We start from the raw sequence: 27556 nt of genomic DNA on the forward strand, positions 1-27556 counted from the left end.
ATCGGGGGTAATCTTGTCCGTGTCCCAGAGAATGCAAAACTTGTCGGTATTCGCATCCAATTTTGGGGGACAGATAACCTTTCCAAGCTGCGCGGCCAACAACGGCAGGAAATGTCTCCACGTGCAGGGGAAATCAACAATTTCCACCCACACCGGGCATTGTGACGAATAAGACTCTGGTAGTCTTTAGTGAGTGCCCACGGGAGAACATGTGTCATCTGCGTATTAAAAAAGAGGGGAGACATCTCCAACAAAAGATTTCGAGCTTCCATATCTGCGAGCAAAACTTCATAAAATCCACGCGCCCCAAAGTAGACACCATGGACAACTTGTCGCTCAAGGAGAAAATCTACCCATTGGCCGACATCTTGCGTAGTAGGCATTTTCCCCGGGAAAAACAGGATAACTGCATTCATAGCGTACTGCGCAACTGGGTCCATGAGGTCCTGTACCGGAATGCGCACCTCAAGAGCAGGCGCCTGACCATTCCATGCCTGTCGAGCCTCCTTAAAGTCCTCATACAAGCATGCCTTGATCTCAGAAGCTGCCTCGGACGTGGGCTCCACGCTTTCCAACGCTTAAAGACGCACAGTGAGTCAAACAGAAATTAGAAAACCCCTTCTTCAAACAAAACCAACTGGCGAGAAAATTTTGCAAACTACTGTGGAGAAAACTTTGCAAATAACAGAGGAACCAAAGCTCTGTACATACTTCACAGAAAGAAGCATCTAAAACCCACAACAAGATACATTAGCTGAACTCTGCCTAGACAATTTGGAGCTTTACGCAGTACCAAACCTGTGATCCCTACCAACTGAAAACAGTACAATCTGCCCTGCCAGTCCTGCACAGCGAGACAAAACGGAACAGCGCTGGCCACAGCTTGGCGTGCAAAACCTGCTGCACTCCCACTGACAGACGTGCTGGGCGAAACGGCGCTCCTCAGCAGCGTCGAGCAGGTGGGCGCGCTGGGTAACAGGTCGCGCAGGAGCAATCGCGCAGGGACAGAACAACACCCGCTCACACACAGTCACACACACCCGAAGGCGCTGGCACAGTAATCTGCAGTAGCGCACATGAGAATAGCACTCTCTCTCTCACACACACACACACACACACACACACACACACACACACACACACACACACACACACACACACACACACACAAAACAAACAGAAAACCGCACACTAACCTTTCCTCATCCACAGAACCTTCGTAGGGATACCCCTCAACAAGGATTTGTAGTGGCAAACAAGCTGCAATAATGTTTATGTATAGGGAGAAGCTGCCTTTGTGGTTGAAGTGAGGAGTGGCAGAAAACAATGGGCGTGAATTGCTTGGATCACATAGGTACTCGAATAAGAAAAACACTAGACTTATTATGAAAACATATTCACACATTGTAGAGAAAGCTGAAAATAAAATATGCACCATGATATCCAAGGAGAATACAGTCTTGTACAAGCTTTGGGGTTTTTCAAATGAGAACACGGGAATTGGGATTATCCATACATGACCATAGGATAGCTCTTTCATAAACCTGCACCTCATCCATCCATATACCGACAAACCTTCTTTGTAACCATTGGGCCCATCCATAGCAAAAGAAACCATGAACTTGTATGGCATGACAAATGCCTTTTCCATGAGTATATAATTGTGAATAGCTACATGTATAGCTCGTTCATGAGCACCGAAATTGTAAAATCAGCAAATATGGCATGACAAATACCTCTTCCATGAGTCCATAATTGTGAATAGCAACCTGTATAGCTCATTCATGAGCACCAAAATTGTAAAATCAGTAAATATGCCTTTTTTGGGACCACATACAACTATATGGTGGTAGCAAATCAACCTTATGAAGTATTGATCATTGCCAAAAGCTGTAAATCTCCCATATGGTGCTTAATTCGATTGAATTTCAGCCCATACATTGCATCTACAAGCATCAGGTGCAGTTGCGGATCTTGGATGCCAACAGGATCACGATGAGGGACCATATCTACAAGATGCAAGAGCTCGATTAGGAGATACTTCATATGGGCAAGGAGATCATTTCGGAGGACATGGCCATTCAGCTTTTGGCTTAGTTGCCTCCCGGCTATACTAACTTCTATTCTTTGCCGTTACGAGTGGATAGTTGAACACTTTTACTTGAGCCTTGACAGGTTCCTTTTCCAACAAAAAGAAAAGGAATTTGGAGGAGTAGGTCAATGTGGGGAGGAAGTTCGTCTCGGAAGCCTTGACAAGTTCCTCTTCAACTTCTATTCTTTGATGTTGCGAGTGGACAATTAAACACTGTTGCTTGGGAGGAGATACTTCCAACAAGAAGAAGAAAAGACACAACTACAACAAGACGAAGACGGATGCTAAGAAGGAAGCTTTGAAAGTCAAGCGACATTGCAATAACAGCGGCGAGAAAGGCCATTATTGGTGGAAATGTCCAAAACGACTCGGAGGGTCCTCTTCTTCTTTGGCTTCCGTAAGGGCCTCGGCCTTTGTACATTTGGAGATGATTCCCTCAAAGACTTCTCCTATGACATTGGAGGTTGAGACAGTTCTTGCGGTTAAAGACTCGAGATTGGATTCTTGATAATGGTGCTTCATAGTACACGACGTCTTTGAAGGATCTTGTCCGACATGTGGTGACACTGTGGTTGTCTATAGATTGGATCCTTGATAATGGTGCTTCACATTACATTATTCCTTCGAAGGATCTTGTCCAACATGTGCTGACACTGTTGTGGCTGCGTCTCTATTTGTGGCAAATCAATGATTTCTATTCATAGCGTAGTTATGGGAAATGGGAAACGGCAACAAGATCAGAAACGGCAAAAGTTTAGAGTTTCGAGGAGTTTCCAGCAACTATAAGGAGGTAAGGAGAGTGGAAATGGAAACGAAAACGGAAAGGGGAACAGAAAGCATAGAAACATGGTACGGGGAACAGGAACGGGTCGGGGTTGGGACGGCAAAGGTTACGGAACGGGGTCAGGGCCTGGAACGGGCAATTTTTTTTTTCATGTTTTCTCAATTTTTTTGAGCTAACGTATGTAATATAGTGCTAAGAACACTTTGAGCATTGGATTACACCAAAAAAGACAAGAAACATGACTCATAATAGCAAAATACACCAAGAAAACATCGATGGCGTCTTGAAGACTACAAGTAGATAAGTACATGCGTCAAGAGCTGAAAATGGCAAGTGATAAAGAGGCAAAAAAAGGCTAAAGCCTAACTAGGGAGGGGGTGAGGCTGTGAACCCACAGTGGCACATCAAACCTCGGAAGTGCTTGCCTCATGAGAAGGCAGAATATGAATCTCCACATCCTAAAAGTTGAAGTCATCGAGGGTGAGATCATGAGAGTCGAAGTACATCTTCCCTTGAGAATAGGCCACTATTCCATGGACGGACCTCTTTCGGGTGTCGCTTCATCCATTGACAAGTAGGTAAGTATATGCGTCAAGAGCTGAAAATGGCAAGTGATAAAGAGGCAAAAAAAGACTGAAGCCTAACTAGGGAGGGGGTGAGGCTGTGAACCCACAGTGGCACATCAAACCCCGGAAGTGCTTGCCTCACGAGAAGGTAGGATATGAATTTCCACATCTTGAAAGTCGAAGTCATCAAGGGTGAGATCATGAGAGTCGATGAAGTACATCTCCCCTTGAGAATAGGCCACCATTCCATGGATGGACCTCTTTCGGGTGTCGCTTCATCCATTGACAATGAGGGAGACCCCATTGGTAGCTGAATTTTCTTTCATTGTTTGTGCGGCTTGCTCTACACTCCGCTTCTCCCTATCAAGCAAAGTCATGTGGAGTGTCTCTGATGATGGGGGCACATAAGAGGGCCCATACTCCCATATTTTTGTAACCATAGCCTTGAAATATGGAGACGTATTACAATTTACAAATAGAGAATCCGATTAGTATGCAATCAAAGAGGCCTTGCAAATTGCAATGTTGCATAGAACTAAATTTTTTTCTCACTTTGCCGCATGAAAGGCAGTGGGAGCTTGCGAATATTGGATCGCCCTCACAGAATGGACTAATGGAGTGGAAAAATAGGACTAAAGTAGAGATGGCACGAACTATTGTAAGCGCCTCGTACTACTATAGAGTGCTTATTTTCTTATGCGTTCACTTCGTAAAACTTGGAGGATACACCAAAGAGAGAGTAGAGAGGCAATGAGGGTTGAAGATGGGTAACCCCTTTGAAGGAAAATGTATTTCTGCTTGGTCCAAGTTCTTTAGGATTTGAGCTGAGTTACAATTAACCCGAGAGTGAGTTCAGGTAGACTCAAATTCGGAGATCAAGATGTACACGAGTGCACATGCATAAAATCAAATTACAACATACACTTTCCAACATGAATATGAGAGATATTTAACCCATCCTTCTAAGAGAGTAGTAGTCCATCTTTTTGGTTGCATTCACGGTTGTAACTCTCAACTCATCCTTAACATAGAGTAGTGGTTCATCTTCGTGGTTGTGTCCATGACGAGACGGAGAGCTTGTGGCTTCAAGAGAAGGTTAAATTCTTCAGATTTTTAGGTTCGCTGCTGTAAAAACAGCAAGGCATATAGAGAGAGATATGGACCATGGTTCCTTGAAGGAGAGAACGTAGATGTAGAGGGAAAAGATAGTGGAGGCGCAGAGGCTTCTTGGGATGGGATTAAATCATTAGAGAATAATTTCAGCAATGAAATGATGATTAAAATGAGGGAATAGGGGCTAAAAATGAAGTTGCCTCTTGAATAAGGAGGTTATGTGGTAGCATTAAAACAAGTGTATTGCCACTTGTCTAAAAAGTTGAATTGTCTTTGACAAGTGTCCTTATTGTTAAAGTTATGGCATCTCAAGTGACCTGCCCTATGCTCTCTCTCTCTCTCTCTCTCTCTCTCTCTCTCTCTCTCTCTCTCTCTCTCTCCCCCATGGTCTCTACGCTACCACATCGCGACTTTGACATGGTATCAGAGCTGTGTGCTCTTTGATTGTGGGAGAGAAGTGGCGCGAAGAAGAGGAATTAGAGAGAGGAGCATTATCGACGCTTTCCCTCTATTGCGTTTTTTGCTGCATCCTGAAACGCAAGCAAGATCTGCATTCATTGGTCTCCCTGGGCACGTTCTGAAACGCAGTCGGGTTGGGCCATCTTGGTCACTTAGTGTAGGGGCGTTTTGAAACGCAGGGGCACAAGAGCCTGCAGTGGGTAGCATTCTGGCAAGGATTTGCAGGGGGATCGACTCACTTATTCTCTTGGAAACGACATCTTGAGACGCCCCATTGCGACAATGACTTTCTCACCATTTTCTTGCAGCGTTTTAAAATGCTGTTGTGTCTTTGCTAGTGAGGTAGCAAGCTTATTGAGAGGAACCTATGAAATGACCTTGGGCACTATAATTCCTCTTTTGGGAAGGCTAAGGAGACTTGTTTGGTGCGGTTTGGGGACTATCGTTGAAGCTGAAAGGAGTGCAAAAAGGCCCTGTAGAGACTTGTAACCTTGTGACGGAACCCCCCCTTGCTTGACCACCACCAACAAATTGAACGAAGAAGTAAAGGGCATGGAAATCAAATCGACCAGCTCCCAATTAGCGGCCTATGCTCAACCGAAGTTCTCAAGGAAGCCATGGATTGTTTGGCTCGGGATTGTGAAGCCAAAAGCTAATGGACGAGTTCGCTAGAGGACAGAGGCAAAGGCAATCTTAACAAGGATGGCAGCACCAGTACTTAGTTAGCTACCTCGGTACCCACAAGGTCCGACAACCGCTGTTATAAATATGACCTGACGCTTTGTTTGGCTCGGGAGTTTGAATCCAAATACAAAAGCAAGGAACTCACAGGAAGACAAAGGCAAAGGAAAGCTAGATAGATAACGGTGATAAAGATTTGACAGAGGAGATCGGCATGGCACACGTGGTGGCGACCACAGTGGCCATGACATCAGATTTATGGTCAGAGGGTAGTTGTTGCCAATGCTTCAGCCAAAGAGAGGCTTGTGAGTGGTAGAGAGGGGCAAGCAGTGCTCCCTATAATTAATTTGGACTATGTGTTGGAGTTCAAGTTACTGGTGTTTCAACTTCTGGGTCGGAGTTCAAGGCACACGCATGTGGCAAGGAGCCAATCAGACGTATCTAAAACACTATGGATGAGTGCACCAATCTATTGTTGTTGGCTAAATTATGGACATGATGTGTTTCAAAGTTCATCATTTAGGAGTATTATGGACGTGATGTGTTCACAGTTCACGAATGGGGATTCTTGGACGTAGTGTGGTCTATAGTTCAATTTTCTACAAGGCAACCGATGCTCAAGATGGCATTCTTGTAAGTTAAAAAGTTGAGGGTAGCAAAACCGAGGTGTACCCAGTTGGTGGCAACCTCTAGGGTGTCCATGATAGCTTCTTCGTCGACTTGGTCTCACCATTTATGTCCACTATGAGCTTCAGAGAGGGTGTTAAAGTTAGGGCATCTCAAGTGAACTGCCCAATGTGATCCCATTATTTATTTTGGCTTTTAAGTATTTATATTACTTATTTGTCAAAGTCTAGGTAGGGCTATTTACTTAGATGGGTATACATGCAACCCAGTGCCCCCATTGTATTCATCATCGGGTTATCAAGCCAGACAACCTTAGTATGCACTAGTATAGGGTACAAATATAGTGGTAGGAATAAATACCAAGCAACAAAATCGGAGGACCAATATAAATGAGCTAGCATTTTGTTGTGGCGTAGGGGGAGCAAGAGAGAGAAAGGAGACGATACATGCATGATCAGAGAAGGTGGTGCTTGCCAGAATGCATACTGCTCCTCCCTTGTTACAAAAGTGGTCACTAGCTTAGAACCGGTCTATCCTCGACAGATTTACCCCTCCTACTCTCCTGCTAGACCGAGAGAAAGAGAGGCAGCTGACCAAAAAGTCTCAGAGTGGCCGTGCAAAATCTGACCACATCACCGAATATGGCTATCACATAGATGATACTCCTGTAGCATGAGAATATCAATCCTGCCTCCCACAACACCTCTGTAACTCATGTGCAGCCAATCCAAAACTGAATGCAGCGTCCACTCAGTGTGATCTCGGCCACAAATTGGAAAGGAAAAGCCAACAACTGTATCTAGCGCCTCTGTGCCCATGGCTGCCAACAAGACCACATGTGCTTGGAAGCAAGCTGCCTCGAAGTCAGAAGAAGAGTCACCGAGGAAACGGGTAAAGCTGTAGTCGAAGGAATCCCAGCGTCGACTAATGTCAAAACTGGGACGTCGTAGAGGGACTGCTGCAAAAGGGAATGCCTGAACCAAAAGTGGCGTCCTCAAGTAGGGTTGTCCCTCCTGAGCCGCACGGCTCGTAGCGAAAGCACTACCAAGAGAACAACGGGTTGCCGAAGACTATCCAGTCCCTTGTGCAGGAGGGGCGTGAGCCGGGTCAGGAGAAGCGACTGAAGCCCCAATGGGGAGCGCAGGGAGGCGGGGGGAGGAGGAGGGGTGGGGGAGATGGAGTAGAGGTGTGCCTGGGCACCGGGCTCTGCAGAAGTGCCAGCCTGAGTGCCTTGTGTACCTGTCTGCTGTGCCCGCTCCGCCCTCGGGGGCTAGGTATGCGCTGTTGGTCGAGGTCTCCGACGAAGACATGCCCTCGCTAGATGGCCCATTTGTCGGCAGATGAAGCACTGATTCGGGAGACCCGAATACTCTACCTTCTGTCGGAACCAGCCACCACACACCCTCGGTAGGAGGACTACTTGCGGGAGTGAGTGAGTCCCGAACCAGAACACGAACTGTGGGAATGCCCGCTGCGTGGGCGGCAACTGACGTTGCCGTGTGCGGAGTCTCCAAGACTGTTCCAATCGCGAAACCAATCCTGGAAAGGAGCGGGAGGTACTCTCTCCTCAGTCCAGGGAAGTAGACTGAGATGGGCAAAGCTGCTTCCTCGGCAAGAACATCGGTAGCTTGGTCGAACCCATGGCGCCACTGTCTGAAGTGAGCCCTGACCGCACGAAGGGCCAATGGCTCATCAAAATGACCTTGGAAGCCATCTCGGGGGTCTCGAACTTGATCTGGTAGTATGCTCGCCCGAGAAGGTGAATGTCGACGATCTTTCCCACCTCAGCAAGGAGATGGGCCTGAAGGAGGCCTCGCACTTCCCCTCTACTGGGACGACTGCCAATGATCTTGCAGAGGACGGAGGTGGCTTGGAGGCGCTCCACCTCTGCTGCAAGGCTCGCTTGCTCTGTTGACGATAGAGCAAGTCGGATGGTAGGCTTGGCGGGGTCAGTCGAGGAGGCTCCATCCGAGTCCCTCTTGGGTGGAGCATGAGCATCCATCTGTGTCTGCTACTGCAAGCGAAGGCGAAGGAGAAGCTCGACTGCCAATCGAACCGTCAAAAGCCGATGAAGCTGTTGAAGGTCCAAGACGCACTCGAGCAGGGGATGAAGGGGCGGGGGGGGGCGCGGTGGGGGCAGCGGGCAGAAGGGAGGGGCTGAGGGCAGCGGGCAGCGATAGGCTGGTGTGGGAGGGCTGCAGCACAGGCTGCTGCAGGGCAGCGCGAGAGGGGGGAAGGGTGAGCAGCAGGCGCAGGGAAGGGGGAGTGATGGCGAGCGAGCGAGGGGTGCAGCAGCAACTAGCGAGAGATCTGATTCCTCAGTGCCGTTACTCTAGGACACCGACTCTTATGGTAACACTGACTCTCTCTTTCACTTGTTCCCTTGTGTAGAAATTTCTGTTTTGCTGTCATTCACCCACCTTGGCAGTAGCATCAGCTGGTTAGACGAAAGGAGCCTTTGAATGGTTGTGAGAAAGCGTTAAGGTTCTTCTTGCCCATGTCCGCTTGCAACGATGTCCTGAAGCTTGCAGGCTTATTGAACAGCATGAAGCATGCGTGAAACACTATCCATGGCACTGGCATGGGATATAACCAAGCCCATGATTCAAGCACGTGTCCCCCCATCTTGGTATGTGTATTTGCGTGCATGGGGGAAGCGAGTGTAAATTGCATGCGTCACAATTCCGACAGGAGCGTCTGCATCGTGTGCAACTATGCCATAAACATAGCTACAAGTGCAAAGGCTTTTCTGGGAGGCAAGGGTGAAGAACAGAATTAACGTTGCCCGTGCATGTGTGGAGTCTGGCGACCACTAGGGGGTTGATGTTTGCAAGCAGTGCCATCTTGGTGTGAAGAGCATCCATGACAAAGGAGGATTTATGGAGAAAGAGCGTTGTTGCTTTCGCTCCCCTTGCGTCATTAGCATAATTGCAGATGTTATTGCAACAGAAACGGAATTGGCTCAACTCCCTTAGTGTGCAAACCCCAAACTTTAGTGATAATTAAACCCCAAACTTTAGCAGAAAGGGCAATTGCAGTTGAACACCCCCAAGTGGCGAGACCACTGCTTTGATAGAGTGGATTGGCCCCGAAACTGGCATGCCTTGTGCCATATCTTCAATGCTTCAATTAGCGCGCTTGCCCTCACTACTGCTCCTTGACGTGTGTGCTTTTGCTTGTACACATACACAAGGATTTTGATCTGAGTTACAAAAGCCCCCTTGGACATGCTTAAATAGCTCCAAAAGCTGCTTTATGATTAGCTGGGCACCCAAAAGCAAACTCACTCAAAACCACCTGCTTGCCTTGTAGCCAGAGGAGCACTGAACGAAAGGGATTCTGCTGAATAGCAACAATAGAGGAATTGTAGCTGGTGAAAGGGGGTGTTTCTGAAGGAGGAAGACTTTGAGAGGCTGCTAGCTGATGTGAAGGTTGATTACTAGGGCAGAGGTATCAGTAGCGGTGTCAGGGTGGGGCCACTACTGGAGGCAGGGAGGGAAAGAGCAGTGACAAGTGGGGTGAGAATGATGAGTTTGCTATTAATTAAGGGGTTCAAGACTGGCTTTGCTAAGGGGGGCAGGATGATGGTGTTCGGAAAGTACGGAGCCATGGTGCAAAGCTGTGTCTTGTTTTCCTTTTTTTTGTTAAAGAAGCTGTTATGAGTTACTGTTGCTTCTAATTGTCCTGATCATGAAGGCTTCTTGTGCTTGGGTGCTGCAGGGTTTGGAAAAATATTTGATGACAAAACTGTACTCTAGGACATTTGCTTCAGTTCCTGAAGAAGTGGAGCATGATCAGAGAGTTTACGAGAAAATGCATTTATTGCAGCAGTTCATACGGCCAGAGCACCTCGATATACCTCCCAAGTTCCAGAATGAAACTTCCTGGCTTGTGAGACCTTTGGGTTTTTCTGTGGTTCTTTTAATGCCCTTTATTTCATCTGTTGACTTTGTAACATTCAAGAATCGTAGTTGTTTCAGTCTTGCAAAAGTTTCTTTAAATGTAAACCGCTTGTTGAGTCCTCAAATTTAATCAGTCTCTGTCAGCTCTTACTGAGTTCGTGACTTATGATGTTCTGGTCCTTGTTTGCCACATCAATGCAATAGGTTTCGAGAATGGCATGGAGCTCGACAACCTTCACATAGCTTATCCCTACAAGTGAAGCTTTAACACTTAATTGAAGCCTCCCCTTCCAAATTAGAGCCAGTGAACATGATTTCATTAAGATGCATACACTATCCTTATGAAGCATATGGGGGTGAAATAGAGGCTTAACCCAACTAAAGAAACTGTATGCTTTAGCGATTACACAGCCATGGGCATAAAATCTGTCTAGTACAAAATACGTCCTCATTTTCATGTTCACATACCTGTGTTTGTAGGTGCTTTTTAGATGGCTTCTTCAGCCAATAGATATTATATGCCTACATCATGTCATATCACAAGAGGTGAGAAATCAGAGCCTGCAAGTGACTATGGTTGTCTTATCCTGGGTGACTATTAGATAAGGAGAGGATGTCACAGCCCTCAAGAGAATGTGGGGCCTTGGTTACAAAGCATCATACGTACATGAGAGGGAGATTCAGGAGATTGGGACACGTCGTCAGCAAGGCATTTAGGCCATAGGATGACCAAGACCTACCAATATTGACGGTATCTTCCGAGATTAAGGTCAAACTGAGCACTTTATCTCACACATAGATTTGCATTGAGCCTCATGGTGCTAGATAGCACCATCCCCCTACTATATCCATTATATTCACCTTATTGAGGTTGTTATCATTGTTGTGCTGTCATGATGTGAGAGGCCTTACACAATTGTACCTGAATTTGTCCTCTTCTTGGCGCTTGTGCGTTCGCATCCACTTGCTCCTCACTCTTATCCGTTGTTCCTTGTATCGTGCATTTAGTAGACACGGATGGAGGCCACTGTATCGCCTTCACAGAAGGACTCTCAAGGAGCCACCCTGACCAACTCTTTATAGCTCCCTCTTTTGCTAGGGGAGAGTGTGAGCTTGGCCGCTGAGGTTGGCTGCCTCCAAGCACCCTCAGTCATCTGCAAGATTTTTTGTAACAAACTTGGACACCCTAAGTCGAGATTCTACCGTGACACAGCAGAGATTCACTTTAAACAGTTCACAAAAGACGACACGGCCCGGCGTAATTCCGTGCCAAGAGGTATTGGCCCCAAAGGCTTGCGCCCCTTTCGGTATTTCTTTTTATATTAATCTGTGTGCAAAGTAAAAGAGTGTTCGCGACTCACACTCAGACTCTGCGTCCAGATGCCCTGAGTAATGAGGCCCTTGGACTTATTTATTCTTCCAAGGGATGCCCAAAAGCAGAGCCCCAAAATCTCAAACTCAAAAGCTTCTCAAACTCAAAAGAAACTGTAACCCAAAAGCTGCCAAAATCAGCCAGCGTAATTTCCGGAAATCCGTATGCACTGCCACGTCAGCAAGTCAGCTGAATTTGCGGAGAATCTGCCACGTCAACAGTCAGCGGAATTTGGGGGCGTCTGTACAATTCGCCACGTCAGCCTGTCGGCGCATTTCACGGGCTGCTGCCACGTCAGTAGGGTGTGTGTATGTGTGTGTGTGTCCGGACTCCGAGGGCTTGCCACGTCACCAGTTTGTGACATACCCCCCTCTTGAAAGAATTGTAATCGCCCTCGATTACGTCTGCAAAATAGACAGAGGCCATAAACTGTCTTAGTAGACAGTGATTGTTAGTACCGACGCACTAGACACAACACATCTAGCACTTGTTCAAGACGACAGTCACATCACAGGACATCACTTGACATCACAAGACATCACATGACAAATGACATACAAATTCATTCCAAATCTCAGACCATGATTAATCGGCAACGTATTTAGTAATCGCATCTAGATCCATTCGGGACCTCAAGGCTCACGGATGCCCGATTAACTAATCCTTATTGCAATCATGTCTGTAGAGATTTATGAGACTGAAATGTTGCAGTCATCTCGTCTTTCAGCTCTTGCACTCAAACAAGTCAAGTACAAATCAATCATTTTCATTTTCGGGAATTCCGGTTATAAAGTCATATAGCAGAATACTACTCAACCCTTTAGTATCCCTGAAACCCAAAGGGGACATCAATGACTTTATTCAAAATCGAAGTAATCCGTTGACAAAGGAGCGGAGTCACGAGTGACTCCCCTCTTGTGCAAACCTGTTGCGCTAGATTCACCCTCGCTGAAGTCGGGATTCTATCGGAGTAGACTATGCTAAACCGAATGCTTCAAGGTAAAGTTCCAAAATCTAAGGAGTATCCGCTAGGTCCTCCTCCTCCATCCACTACGCATCCAATGCAGGATAGTTCTTCAACTTAACCAAGAACCGCCTAATCACTTTACCTTTTATCTTTCTGTCTTTTTGTGCCAATATTTGTTATGGAACAAGTATCTCCTCGCTTTCCTCCACTTTAGGTTGCTTATCAGGCTCCCCATCATCGGGCACATCGCCTTTAAAAGGCTTCAATAGACTCACATGAAAAGCATTGTGAATCTTCCAAGTATCGGGCAGCTTCATTCTAAAGGAGACATCATTTATCTTTTCTTTTATCTGGAAAGGGCCATAGTACCTCATGCTAAGCTTTGGAAAAAGCCGCTCCTTTCCCTTTTTCTTTCTTAGACGTGCCTTCTCAAAACGTAAGAGCACTCAATCGTCTTCCTTTAATTTCAAATCGCGACTGTGTCGATCTGTTGGCTTCTTGTGTCGTTCTTGAGGTTTTGCTAAAGCCTCCCGGACCTTGGCAAATGTAGTGTCCAAGTCGTGTATTGGTCTGCTTCAAAAATTTTATCTTTCGTGCTAAGGAAGGGTGGAACCTTTGGAGCACCTTCAATGATCTCAAATGGCGCCTTCCCCGTCGAAGAGTGGATCGTGTTATTGTAGGCAAATTCCACCAAGGTTAAATTTTTTTCCCCATTGAGTCTTCTGATCAGAAATGTAAGACTTTAATAAATCAGTACGACTGAATTTACAATCTCAGATTGCCCATCTGTCTCTGGGTAGAAAGATGATGAGAACTGCAACCGTGTGCCAATGTTCTCCCAAATAGCCACCCTCCAAAACAATCTCGTGAATCGGGGATCTCTGTCGGAGACTATTGTGTCAGGAATGCCACGTAGTGTGAAAATTTGTGCAATGAACAGTCTCGCTAAATGATCCTGTTTGATTGTTTTCTTTACTGGAATGAAGTGAGCTTGCTTGCTAGATCTGTCGATGATAGTCCAAATGCCATCATGCCCACTTTGTGTCTTCGGGAGATCAAAAATGAAATCCATAGCAATACTTTTCCAGGGTTGGGTGGGAATGGGTAAAGGCTGTAACAATCCCTGTGCCTTATGCTTGTCAAACTTGACCTTCCTCTTGGAAGAATTGTAATCGCTCTCGATTACTCTTGCAAACAGATAGAGGCCATAAACTGTCTTAGTAGACACTGGCTGTTAGTAGTAGACACAACACATCTAGCACTTGTACAAAACGACAGTCACATCATTGGACATCACAGGTGTAACAAACTACTGACGTGTCAAAGCCCTGAAGAATGGAGTCAACTTGCAGATGTCGGCCGAGGGGCCTAAATCCTAAGAAGAACAAGTAACAGAAGAAGAAGTTGTAACAACCTGCTTACGCTGGTGCAGCCAAAGTGTGTCGACTCTAGAAGGTGGCATGGATAGGTGTGTACAGGCAAGCAAAAGCATGGCAAAGGACTGAAGCAGCTAGGAAGGTCATGGGATGGCAGGCAGCAGCGGAAGTGTATGCATGATGCGGCTTATAGGCCAGGGAATGCTCCATAATGGGCTAATTGGGGTAGCAGGTGAAGGAGATGCAAAGTGCAGCCTTTGGGTCCAAAAATGAAGAGCTTGAAGTGCTGAAGGAATAGGTCCAGACGGCTCATCAAACCGAGCTACGGAGCCCAAGTTATTGAAGGTTGAAGCTTTGGTGGTTTGCAGATTTTTGCCGGACAGGGCAGCTGGGGATAGGGGATCCAAGTGGAACTTGAGGTATAAATGTGTAGAGCTCAATTCATGGAGCCTACCCGTCTTTTCGGATTGCGGATCGGAGCCATGGTTTGCAAGATATGATCAGTTGAAGTTTTCCCGGGGGTCGGGTCTAAGCCCACTTGGCCGCATTGGAAGATGTGCTATCTGGCATCTTTTGAGTACCGACGAAGTTCTAGAGCAGGGTGTACATCATACGGAGCTAGCAGGAAGTGACTGCATGCCAAACGGAGTCCGGAGCGGAAAGATATGGCAGTCGAAAGTTGGAGTGCCTTTGTCCGAAGCAGGTTGCAGATGATTTTTCCCATTTTTGGAAGCCTTGGTTCGAGGATGACGGAGGGGTCGAAGTGCAGATATAGAGAGGGTGATTGTAGCCGGGAAAGTGGAGTTTCAGCAGGGCTTTACAGCTTGGCAATAGGAGATTGGAGCAGAAAGTGGGAGCCAGGCAAAGGCTGGCCAAAAAGTTTTTGTTGAAAAATAGTAAAGGAGTTTTTTGAAATTCAAAAGCCTTGGGGCTCTGCGGAGCTGCCACGTGGCGTGGTGTATAACCCACATGCGCAGGGAGAAGTGCCGGTGGCGCGGTATATAGCCCAGGTCGTGACCAATCTATAGTATCCAAGAGGAGTGAGGGGAGCTCCCCTCCCCCTAGCTATGGCGTCCGTGAGTCGGCGCTGCGCGCGGCGCGGTTTGGCTGCCGGTGGCGATTTTGGGCGGCAGTGGCCAGTGGTGCAAGGTGATGGCGCGCCCGTGGGCGGCTGCATGGCGGTTATTTCTATGATGACGTGGCAGTGGATAGGGGGCGGTGCCCGCGTCCGTAAGCGGCAAAGTTTTTTGAGGGGAAGGCCCCCCCCCCCCCCCCCCCCCCCCAAATAGCGACATCGCTATTGCCTCGACGAGGGGGAGGGGTCCCGTAGCTGAGAGGTATCGACAAGTGCAATTGAAGAGCAAGCTAAGGGCACTCCAAGGCCAAGAGAAGAGGAAGTCCAGCCGGCCAAAGGGAGAGGACCAAAGCCCAATGTGCACACCAAGTAAATATTTCCAAAAGTGAACTATGCCATGTGTTGGCAATGCAATCCAATTCTAAAAGAAGCTCTAAGTGAAGGCTACGGGAGGTGAAACTCACCCTTTTTCTTTTTTTGGGCCTCCTAGAAGTACCCCTATAAAAGGTTGTAAATGCGAAAATTTTAGGGCTTTTTTGCCTGTGTGAGTAAGTGAAAGCTTGAAGTTGGTGTGTTGCTAAGCTTGCCATTGAAGCTGCATACATTGGTTGTACTACTCTCTATGCAATAATACCACTCACTTGCCCCAATCTCGTGTGTTGCTTCTCCCCATCCCCCTCCTCTTCTCTCGCTCTTCGTGTATTGGTCATTGCTTGCAGAGGGTTTGCCTGCAGCTCGAAAGGTGCTACCAAGAGGGCAGATTATGAGTGTTTTGTGATTCGGAAAGGGTGAGTTGAGCAGTGTGGGTGCTTTTGTGTTGTGGGTGTGTTTTTGCAAGGTGTGAGGTAGTTGTTTTGTATGCTAAAGCGGAGTTGTTAGTACAAATAAGCCAATTTGAAGGTGTGTTTAGAGAGGTTAGGGGTGTTGTGGAATCCCTGGGCTATAGAGAGGCAAGTATTTTGTGTGCTGGGTGTGTTCCCTATTCCCCCTCTCCAACGTGTCAAAGCCTAAAGAATGGAGCCAACTTACAGATGTGGCCGAGGGGCCTAAACCCTAAGAAGAAGAAGTGTCACAAAGTGATGACATGGTTGCCCAAGAGCAAAAACCCTAACCCTAATTTTTGCCAGAAACCCTAACTGTTGAAACTCTGATTTTGAAAACCCTAACCCTAAAACTTGCAAACCCTAATTCTCAAAACCCTAAAACTTGCAAACCCTAATTCTGGAAACCCGAACCCTAAAACTACAGAAACTCTAACCCTAACCCTAAGGGCAGCAATAAGATTTTCAAAAATTGCGCTGGTTGATGACGTGGCAGGTTGTACGAATTTCCGTGATTTACGATGGCAGCTTTTTGGCTTTGCTTTTGGACCAGATGCTTTTAAGTTTGAAGGCCTTTTACTGTAAACTGCGTTTGGGGCCTAGGGCCTTTAAATATGAGGTTAGGGCTCATTCTCTGGCATGCTTCCTGGAGAAGGTGCAGAGTCTGGAGTATCGGCTTGTACTGTGTTGATGCAATGTAAAGAAATACCGAAAGGGGTGCCAAGGTTGGGGGCCAATACTCTCTGGGGTGGAATTCCGCCACTCCGTGTCGCATGTCATCTCTCTCTTTCAGTTCAGTTGTTATTGAAGTGCTAAAAGTCTGTTCAGTTTGTTCTTTTCTATTGGCACGTGGTGCTCGTCTTGTGACAGTGGTATCAGAGCATCAGGCGTGTGCTTTTCTGAAAGCATACCGGTCCTACAAAAGAGCAGATAGAGCTATTGATGGAAATTTATTGGAGGTATCCTCGCCCTCCAACCCGGACTTACTAGCCACTCCCACCCTTACTTCATCGCGTATCGGGCGCGCTCCCGTCTTCACCGCTCATGTCTTACAGGGCATAAGCCATTAAGATCACTTGCAAAAGAAGGATCCCAGATTTGTTTCGAGTCACTGTTTTTCTCAGAAGCAGTGCCATACAGATGTTGATGTCTATAGCTACCAAGCCGCACACTTCCAAGGACTTGGCAAGCTTTCAAGAAAATTTTTGCCCGAAGTTATATGGTTTCTGACATCTTCCTTCGGAGTGCAACTTCTAGCAGAGTGGGGTATCCTGAAATGCTTGCCATGGAAACCCTAGTAGATTATAACTTGAAATTTCTTGACATCTCCTAGTAGATGTCTCTTCTCAAGCAGATGACCTTGGAGGTTCGGTGTGATTGCTATCTCTTGGGACTACCATCGCCGCCAAAGAAAGTTGAAACACTGTCTGTCCAAGAGCTGATGGACCATGCTGTGCTCGGCTACGACCTCATGGAAGGAACCTAACCCTAATTTTTGATGCAGGTTTCGAGCTCAATTGATGTCGAGATTGCTTTTTAAGTTTGAGTTTTGTTTGATCTTGTTTGGTGATCCTGTTTGGAATTTGTTTGAAATGGATGGTATCTGTTTTGAACTTGTTTTGTTGCCGATTTGAATTGTTTGACTCTGATTTGATACTGGTTTCAATGATTGGTGATTTTACTCCCGTGTGGAGAAGTGAGAAATACTGTTTTGGTATTGTTTGAACCTCGGAACGACGCAGGCCGATGCCTGGGGAGCGTTTGGTTGTATGCTTGTAAAATAATTGTTGTTGTGACTCCCGGCCCGGACCTCGATGGTTTTGTGGGAGGAGTATTAAGAAGTCTGAGCAGTGGTTACTTTCAGTACCTCCAAACGACGTAGGCTGCGGTCTGGGGGGCGTTTGGTTGTAAAGGGCCTCTATATCTCCCAGCCCGGACCTTTTTAGGTTATGCGGGAGGAGTGATGAGGGAGTCGTTGAATATCTCCCGGCCCGGACCTTGTTAGGTTATGCGGGAGGAATGTTTATCGGCGGCTTTATGTTTCTATGTCTCGTAACATGCATATGTGAGCATTTGTGTTGCATTGTGATGTGCCAACTACTGAAAATTCCTATTTGGATGAGATTGCCCAGGTATGTAATTTTAGTGTATCAAGACACCCGTGGAAGATCAATACGGTCTGGGTGTGATGGCTAATTTTACTACGCCGGAATATCAAGAGTTCCGATCTGGAGAAAGGAGAAGCTAACTCCTTGATCAAAACAGCCGAAAGGAGAAGCTAACTCCTTAATAAAAAGAGCAAACTGATTGTCCCTCGGAAATTTTTGAGCTAACTTTGCAAATATGCTGTCATCGAGGACGATTACTCTCTTTCAAGAAGGGGAGATGTAACAAACTGCTGACGTGTCAAAGCCTAAAGAATGGAGCCAACTTATAGATGTGGCCGAGGGGCCTAAACCCTAAGAAGAACAAGTAACAGAAGAAGTGTCACAAAGTGATGACGTGGTTGCCCGAGAGCACAAGCCCTAACCTTAATTTATGCTAGAAACCCTAATTGTTGAAACCCTAATTTTGGAAACCCTAACCCTAAAACTTGCAAACCGTAATTTTGAAAACCCTAACCCTAAAACCGGCAAACCCTAATTTTGGAAACCCTAACCCTAAAACTACAGAAACCCTAACCCTAACCCTTAGGGCAGCAGGAAGATTTTCGAAAATTGGGCCGACTGATGACATGGCAAGCTGTACGGATTTTCGTGATTTACGCTGACGGCTTTTTGGCTTTGCTTTTGGACCAGATGCTTTTATGTTTGAAGGCTTTTTACTGTAAACTACTTTTGGGGCCTAGGGCCTTTAAATATGAGGTTAGGGCTCATTCTCTGGCATGCTTTCTGGAGAAGGTACAGAGTCTGGAGTACCGGCTTGTACTGTGTTGATGCAATATAAAGAAATACCGAAAGGGGCGCCAAGGTTTGGGGCCAATACTCTTTGGGGTGGAATTCCGCCACTCCGTGTCGCGTGTTGTCTCTCTCTTTCAGTTCAGTTGTTATTGAAGTGCTAAAAGTCTGTTCAATCTGTTCTTTTCTATTGGCACGTGGTGCCCGTCTTGTGACAGTCCTACCAACTTATGGGGACCCCGTTCGATGGGCCCCCAGTGACAAAAGGATTAAAATAAAGCAAGACCTGCGCACACACACAGAAACTGACGACGTGGCAGAATTCCGAAAATTGCGCTGACATGGTAACGTGGCATGCTGTACGGATTTCGCGTTTTGCGCTGGCTGATGATGTGGCAGGCTGTACTGATTTCCGTGATTTATGCTGGCAGCTTTTTGGCTTTGCTTTTGGACCAGATGCTTTTAAGTTTGAAGGCTTTTTACTATAAATTGCTTTTTAGGCCAAGGGTCTTTAAATATGAGGTTAGGGCTCATTCTCTGGTATGCTTCCTGGAGAAGGTGCAGAGTCTCGAGTACTGGCTTGTACTGTGTTGATGCAATATAAAGAAATACCGAAAGGGGCGCCAAGGTTTGGGGCCAATACTCTCTGGGGTGGAATTCCGCCACTCCGTGTCGCGTGTCGTCTCTCTCTCTCTCTCTCTCTCTCTCTCTCTCTCAGTTTAGTTGTTATTGAAGTGCTAAAAGTCTGCTCAATCTGTTCTTTTCTATTGGCACGTGGTGCCCGTCTTGTGACAGTGGTATCAGAGCATCCGGCGTGTGCTTTTCTAAAAGCATACCGGTCCTACAAAAGAGCAGAGAGAGCTATTGGAATTTGATTCGAGGTATCTTCGGCCTCCACCCCGGACCTACTACCCACTGCCACCTTACTTCATCGCGCATCGGGCGCGCTCCCGTCTTCCTCGCTGTGTCTTACAGGGCATAAGCCATAAAGTACCCAAGCCATAAGTTTGAAGGCTTTTTACTATAAACTGCTTTTTAGGCCAAGGGCCTTTAAAAATGAGGTTAGGACTCATTCTCTGGCATGCTTCCTGGAGAAGGTGCAGAGTCTCGAGTACTGGCTTGTACTGTGTTGATGCAATATAAAGAAATACCCGCAAGAAAGCATTGCAGTTTCTACAGCAATTCGACAACATCTATGCTTTGGGAAACTATACAGAAGAATCCAAGATTTCTCGAGCAGCGGGATTTCGTAAAGATAATGCTATGCAATGGTAAAGTTCGATCGCGACACAACCGCATGCTCCAAGGACTTGGCAAGCTTTCAAGACAGTTTTTGTACGTAGTTACATGACTTCTATGGTTGAAGTACGGATTTTGGCAGAGTGGAGCAACTTGAAAATGCTTGCCACCGAAACCATGGACAAATATAACCAAAGGTTTCTCGAGGTGTACCTTCGATGTCTTTCTTTAGATCTGTTCCCTTGGAGGTCCAATGCGAGCGATACACCACCATCACCATTGCAGGAATATTGTCTATCCAAGCAAGTCTCCACCATGCAAGAACTTATGGACCATGCCGCAGTCGGCTACAAACTGATGAAGGGAAAGCTAGAGTTTACCACAGAAGAATCTCCGGCCACTAACCACAACTCTCAGCAGCAACAAACAAATTCTCGAGACTCGTGAGAGTCAACCACAAAGGCCTCGTTTGACACCTCAACAACGAGACACCTTACTACAAGAAGGCCGATGTTTTGGATGCTTTCAAACAGAACATAACTATTTTGGTTGTCCCCAACGCACTGACAGACCTGCGGAGCCGACTCCCGCGTCGACGGTCGACAGAAACCCAGGACCATCTCTAGCCAAACGAGCTAAACCGGCCATTGGATTAGTACCTAACATCTTGGCATACGCCTTGAAAGTACAAATGATTTGTGTCGAGCATATGGCAAAGTCAACGGTTTGAAAGCCCTAATTTTCTTTGACCCAGGAGCTACAAAGAACATCATCCATCCACAATTCTTGAAGCAGATGGACTTTGATTATGATGCAGAGGGTGGAGAAATTAAAGCTGAGCTAGCCATAGGGCAAACTCAGAAAGTGGTACCACTCATTGGTGCTCTTCCAGTGACTATCCAAGATTATCATGGAAAAGCGGATTTCCACATTATGAAGTTGGGCAATTGTGACATTCTATTAGGCATGCCTTGGCATGACAAGAATGATGCGACTCTCCAAGTTCGGAACCGAACCATCACCGTGATGCAGAAGGGCAAGCCAGTCGTCCTCAAAGTTCGGTTGCACGAACAAAACCCTGAATGAACTCTCTAGTTGTTCTATAGTTAGATACTTTTGAACTTTGTTTGAGAAAGTATTGTTTGAAGCTTTATTTGAAATTTGTTTGAAATGGATGGTATCTGTTTTGAACCTGTCTTGGTGCCGATTTGAATTGTTTGACTCTGGTTTTAATATTGGTTTCAATGATTGGTGATTTTACTCCCGGGCGGAGTAGTGAGAAAAGATGTTTGAGAATGCTTGTTCATACTCATGGCCTGGACCCTTGTGGTTTTTTGCGGGGGAAGTATTGAATGAATGAAAAGTGATGTTTTTACTCATGGCCCGGACCCTTGTGGTTATTTACGGGGGGAGTATTGTTGTTGTTACTCATGGCCCGGACTTGCATGGTTATTTACAGGGGGAGTATTAAGAAGTCTGGGCAGTGGTTACTCTCAGCACCTCCAAACGACGCAGGCTGTGGTCTGGGGGGCATTTGGTTGTAAAAGGCCTCTATATCTCATGGCCCGGATCTTTTTAGGTTATTTGCGGGAGGAGTGATGAGGGAGTTTTTGAACAGCTCATGGCCCGGACCTGGCATTTGGTTGTAAAAGGCCTCTATATCTCATGGCCCGGACCTTTTTAGGTTATTTGCGGGAGGAGTGATGAGGGAGTTTTTGAACAGCTCATGGCCCGGACCTGGATGGTTATTTGCGGAGGGAGTGTTCATTGGCGGCTTTATGTTTCTATGTCTTGTAACATGCATATGTGAGCATTTGTGTTGCATTGTGATGTGCCAATTACTGAATATTCCAGTTCTTCTAGCTCATCTGACTCGAGCAAAGAAGACAGAAAAGGCAAAAAGCGAAGCAAAAAGCAACGCTTTGGAAAGGGCAAGAAAAAGGCAAAGAAGTCTAAATCTCGCCTCGTGGTTGACAATTCTATTGAGGACTCGTCTACAGATAGTTCAGACTCTGATGAAAGCAGCTTTTACGCAAAGAAGAAGAATTTTTACAAAGCCAACCAGTATGACTTTCTGGAAGACAAAAGCAAGAAAGTTCGAGAAATTAAGGAAGGTGGTCAGTCAATTAAATTTGACACGTTTTCTGGTTATAGAGATGCTTCGAAGGCTTTGTCTTTTGTACAGTAGTTTGAGATCGCTTTCGCGGGAGGGCGTTACTCAGAGCACTTTAAGATTCGGAGAGCTGCCTCTTACTTTAAGGGGACTGCTCGAACTTGGTGGTTCACGCTTCTATTAAACAAGACTGTGCCAGTTAAATGGCTGAAATTCAAGAGGCTTTATATTTCTTCTTGGCTGACTCGAGAGTATGAACGCGATATACGAACTGCTTGGAACCATCTTCGGATGACCAAGAAGGATAAGCTCACTCCTTAGGAGAGAGCTCGCTACATCAGGGAAGGGAAGTGCTTTGGATGTGGGGAAACTGGACATATCTCCGCGAAGTGCTCTAAAAAGGCACAGAAAGGAGAGAATGACAAGGACGACGAGAGGCCTGAAAGTTCGAGAGCAGCTGAGGAACGTGGAAGAAAAGGCAAGATGAAAACAAGACTGGTTCCAGATTGCGTGGGTAACGATCCCAGCACGTTGGACGAGAGTACAGAACTTTGCCGAGCTTGGGACAAAGTGAAAGACCAAGAAGCCCTCCTCTTCTTCGATGGAGGAGCCAAGGCAAACTTCATTTCACCGGAATTGGCGGCGCGGCTCGAGATCACTCCCGATCGGATGGGACCACTTGCGGAGGCAGTTCTAGCGGCACCCGGTAGGGACGTAGCCATTACACCTGTCGTTGGCAAACTTCGGTTGCATTGTCAGGGGTATTTGGGGCATGAGGACTTTTACATAATGCCTTTGGAAGGTTGTGATGTCCTCTTGGGAATTCCTTGATACCACAAGAACAACGCCGTGGTCAACTTTCGGGCGAGGAAAGCGACATTGACCACAGAGAAGGGCAGAACCATTGTACTCGATATAAAACTTAAGGGTGAGTCTGTCCCTATTGTATCGGCTTCGGCCATTTCTAAATTAATGAAATCCAATCTCTTTGTTTACTAGATCTTTTTGAAAGAGTTGAGTGATGAGGATAGGACAAATATGTCTGAACTTGATAAAGAATGCCAAGATTTTCTCCACTCTCATGCTGTTGCTTCTCAGAGGGCCTGCCAAGTGAGTTACCACTTGCTCGTCCTGAAGATCATACCATTGATCTAATACCTGGAAGCACACCTTATTGTGTGAGTCGAGCCCAGAACGAAGAGATTATGAACCAAGTGAAAGACATGTTGAAAAAGGGTCTTGTCCAGCCTAGTACTTCACCGTATTGCTCTCCAGTGTTGTTGGTTTTGAAGAAAGACGGATCTTGGAGAATGTGTATCGATTATAGAGCTCTCAATAAAATCACCCCATCAAGAACAGATTTTCGATTCCTAGAATTGCTGATATACTTGACCGACTTCAAGGATCCTCGTCTTTAGCAGGATCGATTGGAAAAGTGGATATCATCAGATTCGAATCGCGTCGGGAGATGTCTATAAGACAGCCTTTCGGACGACTTTTGGGTTATTTGAGTTTTTTGTGATGCCTTTTGGCCTAACCAATGCTCCTGCGACATTTAACCGGATGATGGACAGGATTTTTCGAGAGTACAGGCTATTTGTTGGCACTTTCTTTGACGGCATCATTGTTTTCTCCAAGATGAGGCAAAACATAGAGATCATCTGCTTCAAGTCTTTCAGGCATTACGAGATCACAAGTTAGTGATTAATGCGAAGAAAACTGAACTTTTCCTACCAGAGATACACTTTTTGGGACACATTGTGTCAGCAGTAAGAGTGCAGATGGATCCCGCCAAGATAGAGACTATCTGTGATTTGCCCGATTTGAAGAATGTCCATGAAGTTAGAAGCTTCTTGGGATTGTGTTCGTACTACAGGTGGTTCATTCGAAAGTTTGCAAAGGTTGCTTCCCCTTTGCATATCGTGACATAGAAAGGAGTCCCTTTCTCGTGGGGACCCAGAGAGGTGACTGTCTTTCATACTTTGAAAGAGAAATTGACTACGGAACCAGTTTTGACTTTGCCGGGCTTGCAGAAGTCATTTGAAGTATATTGTGATGATTGTGGTTGTAGTCTGGGTGCGCTCTTAATGCAAGAAGGCCATGTCATTGTTAGGTGCAGTGGAATGAATGTTTGCGCTTTGCTCAAGATGAGTGCTCCGAACTGTGCACAAGGTTCCTTTTGTTCTTATGGAAGGTAGAGCCTTCCGTTCTTAATGAGAGAATGCTATGATCACAAACAAAGTGAATGGACACTGTGCGTGCAAGTGAATGAGACTGAGAGATAGAGAGAGAAAAGAGATACGACACCAGTGACGTTGTAAAACCCTCCTCCGAAGGCCCCACTCTCGTCGGCGAGAGTGGTCTACTTATGATTGCACAATCTGGTACAAATGGTATGCATGAGACTGATGCAAGTCTAGGCTATGTCGATGATGACGACGGTGATGGCGAAGTCGACCTAAGGCTGAAATCTGCAATCTTTCTACTGCTGTCCAAAAACGCTATGGGCTGAAATCTGCGAATGTTCTATCTGCTGAATTCTGACTCTATGTCTGTGACGATGTCGATGACGACGACGCGCTGAAGACGCAGATGCTGAAATCTACGTTTTCCGGGCTGAAACTGTAAACCTTGCGGAAACTGACCGTGCGGCGAGGAACTGCTGCGGGAAGGTGAGATCTGCGAGGTTCGGGACTTTATCTGTGGGTGCTAACTGCTGAAAACTGAAAACGCTGATGGTTCTTGAGTTTCCGTCGCGGAGAACCTGCAAAACGCTAGGGTTGGCTGCACATGTAAAAACGTTGGGGCTGAAAATCTGCAATTCTGACGTCGGTTGTCTTGCAAATGCAAAACGCTAGGCTGCTCTGATGTCTTGCTGTCGCCGAAGTGCAAATCGCTAGCTGATATGGTCCAAAAACGCTAGGCTGTTGCTGTGGAGAAAAAACGCTAGGTCTCTTGGAGGGGTTCTGCTGAGAAGGTGCCTGTTGAGCATGTGCTCCTGTTGCCTCTTCTGCCAAATAGTGCTAGCTCTAGTTTGCTTATATATTTTCTTACCCAAATTGCCCTACCTACTTTTGTTGCAAAGTCACTTAAATTAATAAGTAAAAAATGCCAAAAATAGGTAAAATAGGCTACATGCATTGGAAAATTCCCTTGATGGAATCTGATGGATTCTGATGGGAATACTGATGATCATGTTGTGTGCAACCAGAGGATATGCATCCATACTAAGTGACTGGGCATGCACGGTCTACAAATAGACTCATAAAAGTGCCAGATCACTTCTAAATCTAGACTGACTGGACTGACTGTGATCATGCTGTAGCTTGTCCACGGACACATAGGGCTGGATGTGTCACGTGACAGTCATTGCTTACGAGAGCCGATTGTTCTCAAGGCCGGAATTGACAGCACATATTTATGAGAAAGAGCTTTTGGCGGTTATCCATGCTCTTACTCAGTGGCGGCACTACCTACTCGGAGCGGATTTTATTGCCTTTACAGACCATCAGAGTTTACTCTACTTCTTGTCACATAAGCAGCTATCCGAAAAGGAGATGCAGTGGGCGAACATCTTGTCACAGTTTCACTTCCAGATTGTCCATGTGCAGGGACAAAAGAATTTGGTGGCAGATGCTTTGTCTCGGAAGCCGTTGGTTCTGGCTATTTTCGCGATACATCATAGGGGCTTCGAGGATATGGTCGACGAGTATGCCACAGATCCGGATTTTGCAGGCGTTTCACACGGATACGGGATGGGGAGACAGTAGCGGGATATTCCATTTGGGATGGCTACTTGATGAGGAAAACCATGTTGTGCGTTACATAGCCGTTGTGGGAAAAGGTTATGACCGAATGCCACTGTCCGCCTTTTACGGTCACCGCAACATTGATACCACCATGAAAGGGGTGGAGAGATACTTTTGGCGGAGGCTCAAGAAGGATGTGGACGAGTTTGTGCGCAGGTGCTTGGTATGCCATAAGGTCATATTCGACTGGCATAAAGCACAGGGATTGTTACAGCCTTTGCCCATACCCACCCGCCCCTGAGAAAGTATTGCAATGGATTTCATTTTTGATCTCCCGAGAACACAGAGTGATCACAATGGTATTTGGACTGTTATTGACAGATTTAGTAAGCAGGCTCATTTCATTCCAGTGAAGAAAAGAGTCAAGCCGGATCACTTAGCGAGACTGTTTGTGGCCCAGATCTTTAGATTACATGGCATGCCTGAGACAATTGTCTCCGATAGGGACTCCAAATTTACGAGTTTATTTTGGAAGGCAATTTGGGAGAACATTGGCACGCGGTTGCAGTTTTCGTCATCTTTCCACCCACAGACTGACGGGCAATTTGAGATTGCCAATTCAGTGGTTTTAGATTTATTGGTCTTATATCTTGGATCAGAAGGCTCAATGGGAAAAGTATCTAGCTTTGGTAGAACTTGCCTACAACAACACGATACACTCTTCGATGGGGAAGGCGCCATTTGAGATTATTGAAGGTGCTGTGAAGGTTCCACCTTTCTTAAGCACGAAAGATAGATTTTTGAAGCTGATGAGTACACGCGCGACTTAGACACGGCTTTTGCCAAGGTCCGCGAGGCCTCGCAGAAATCTCAGGAAAGACACAAAAAGACAACGGATCGCCATCGTCGCGATTGGAAATAAAGGAGGATGATTGGGTGCTCTTACATTTTGAGAAGGCACGCCTGAGAAAGAAGAAGGGAAAGGAGAGGCTTTTTCCAAAGCTTAGTATGAGATGCTACGGACCTTTCCAGATCTCCGAAAAGATCAATGATGTCTCCTTCCGACTGAAACCGCCTGACACTTGGAGGATTCACAATGCATTTCATGTGAGTCTCTTGAAACCTTTTAAAGGTGATGTGCCCGAAGATGGGGAGCCAATGGGATGCTTTAGCCGACTCGTCCAGGGCAGCGGAGCAACGTCGATGTACCTTTCTTCGCACATGGGCACATTTGTGGGTTCTTTTCCGTCAGGATCAGGGTCACGTCACATGGCATTATGCACCCCCAGAGTGGTTCATTCTACATTCATCGTACAAACCACCTTGATGCTTACATAGCCTACACATTGTCGCTCCTCTAGGTGATGGGCTGTTGAGCATCTCCCGAGGTCTCTTATGTACACAGAATAGAAACCCTTTTCTACCACCCACACACACACACACAGAGCCGCAGGTGCTCTATGTGGCCGCCTTCATGAGAGTTCCCCTCTTATGTCATGTGTGTTGCTTGCGACAGTTTCTTTCCTTTCGTTTTGTTTGTTGTTCTTATGCATGTATTTTTCTTTGTTTCTCATGGTTTCTATTTGTTTAGCTCGCTTGCTTGTATTTGCCTTATTTCTTTTGTGTGATGCTTGTGCTTGTGGATCTGCATGTGCCTGGGATGAGTGCGTTTTGCATGACTGCTTTTGGTTGAGGAGTGTGTGCGTGTATGCTTGCCTGTTCT

General features: G+C 46.3%; 1 protein-coding gene across 1 annotated transcript in view; it reads left to right on the top strand.

Moving 5' to 3' along the window:
- LOC147444994 (vacuolar protein sorting-associated protein 9A-like) overlaps positions 1-27556 on the top strand; it is a 90089-nt gene that overhangs the window by 36252 nt on the left and 26281 nt on the right. The window contains exon 3 of the mRNA XM_086527486.1: positions 10043-10213. Coding sequence (XP_086383612.1) covers positions 10043-10213 — 171 coding nt within the window. The remainder of the gene's footprint in view (positions 1-10042; positions 10214-27556) is intronic.

Source organism: Adiantum capillus-veneris, chromosome 13 (genome assembly GCF_014529385.1).
Source record: "Adiantum capillus-veneris isolate H3 chromosome 13, ASM1452938v2, whole genome shotgun sequence".
NCBI classification, from domain to species: domain Eukaryota; kingdom Viridiplantae; phylum Streptophyta; class Polypodiopsida; order Polypodiales; family Pteridaceae; genus Adiantum; species Adiantum capillus-veneris.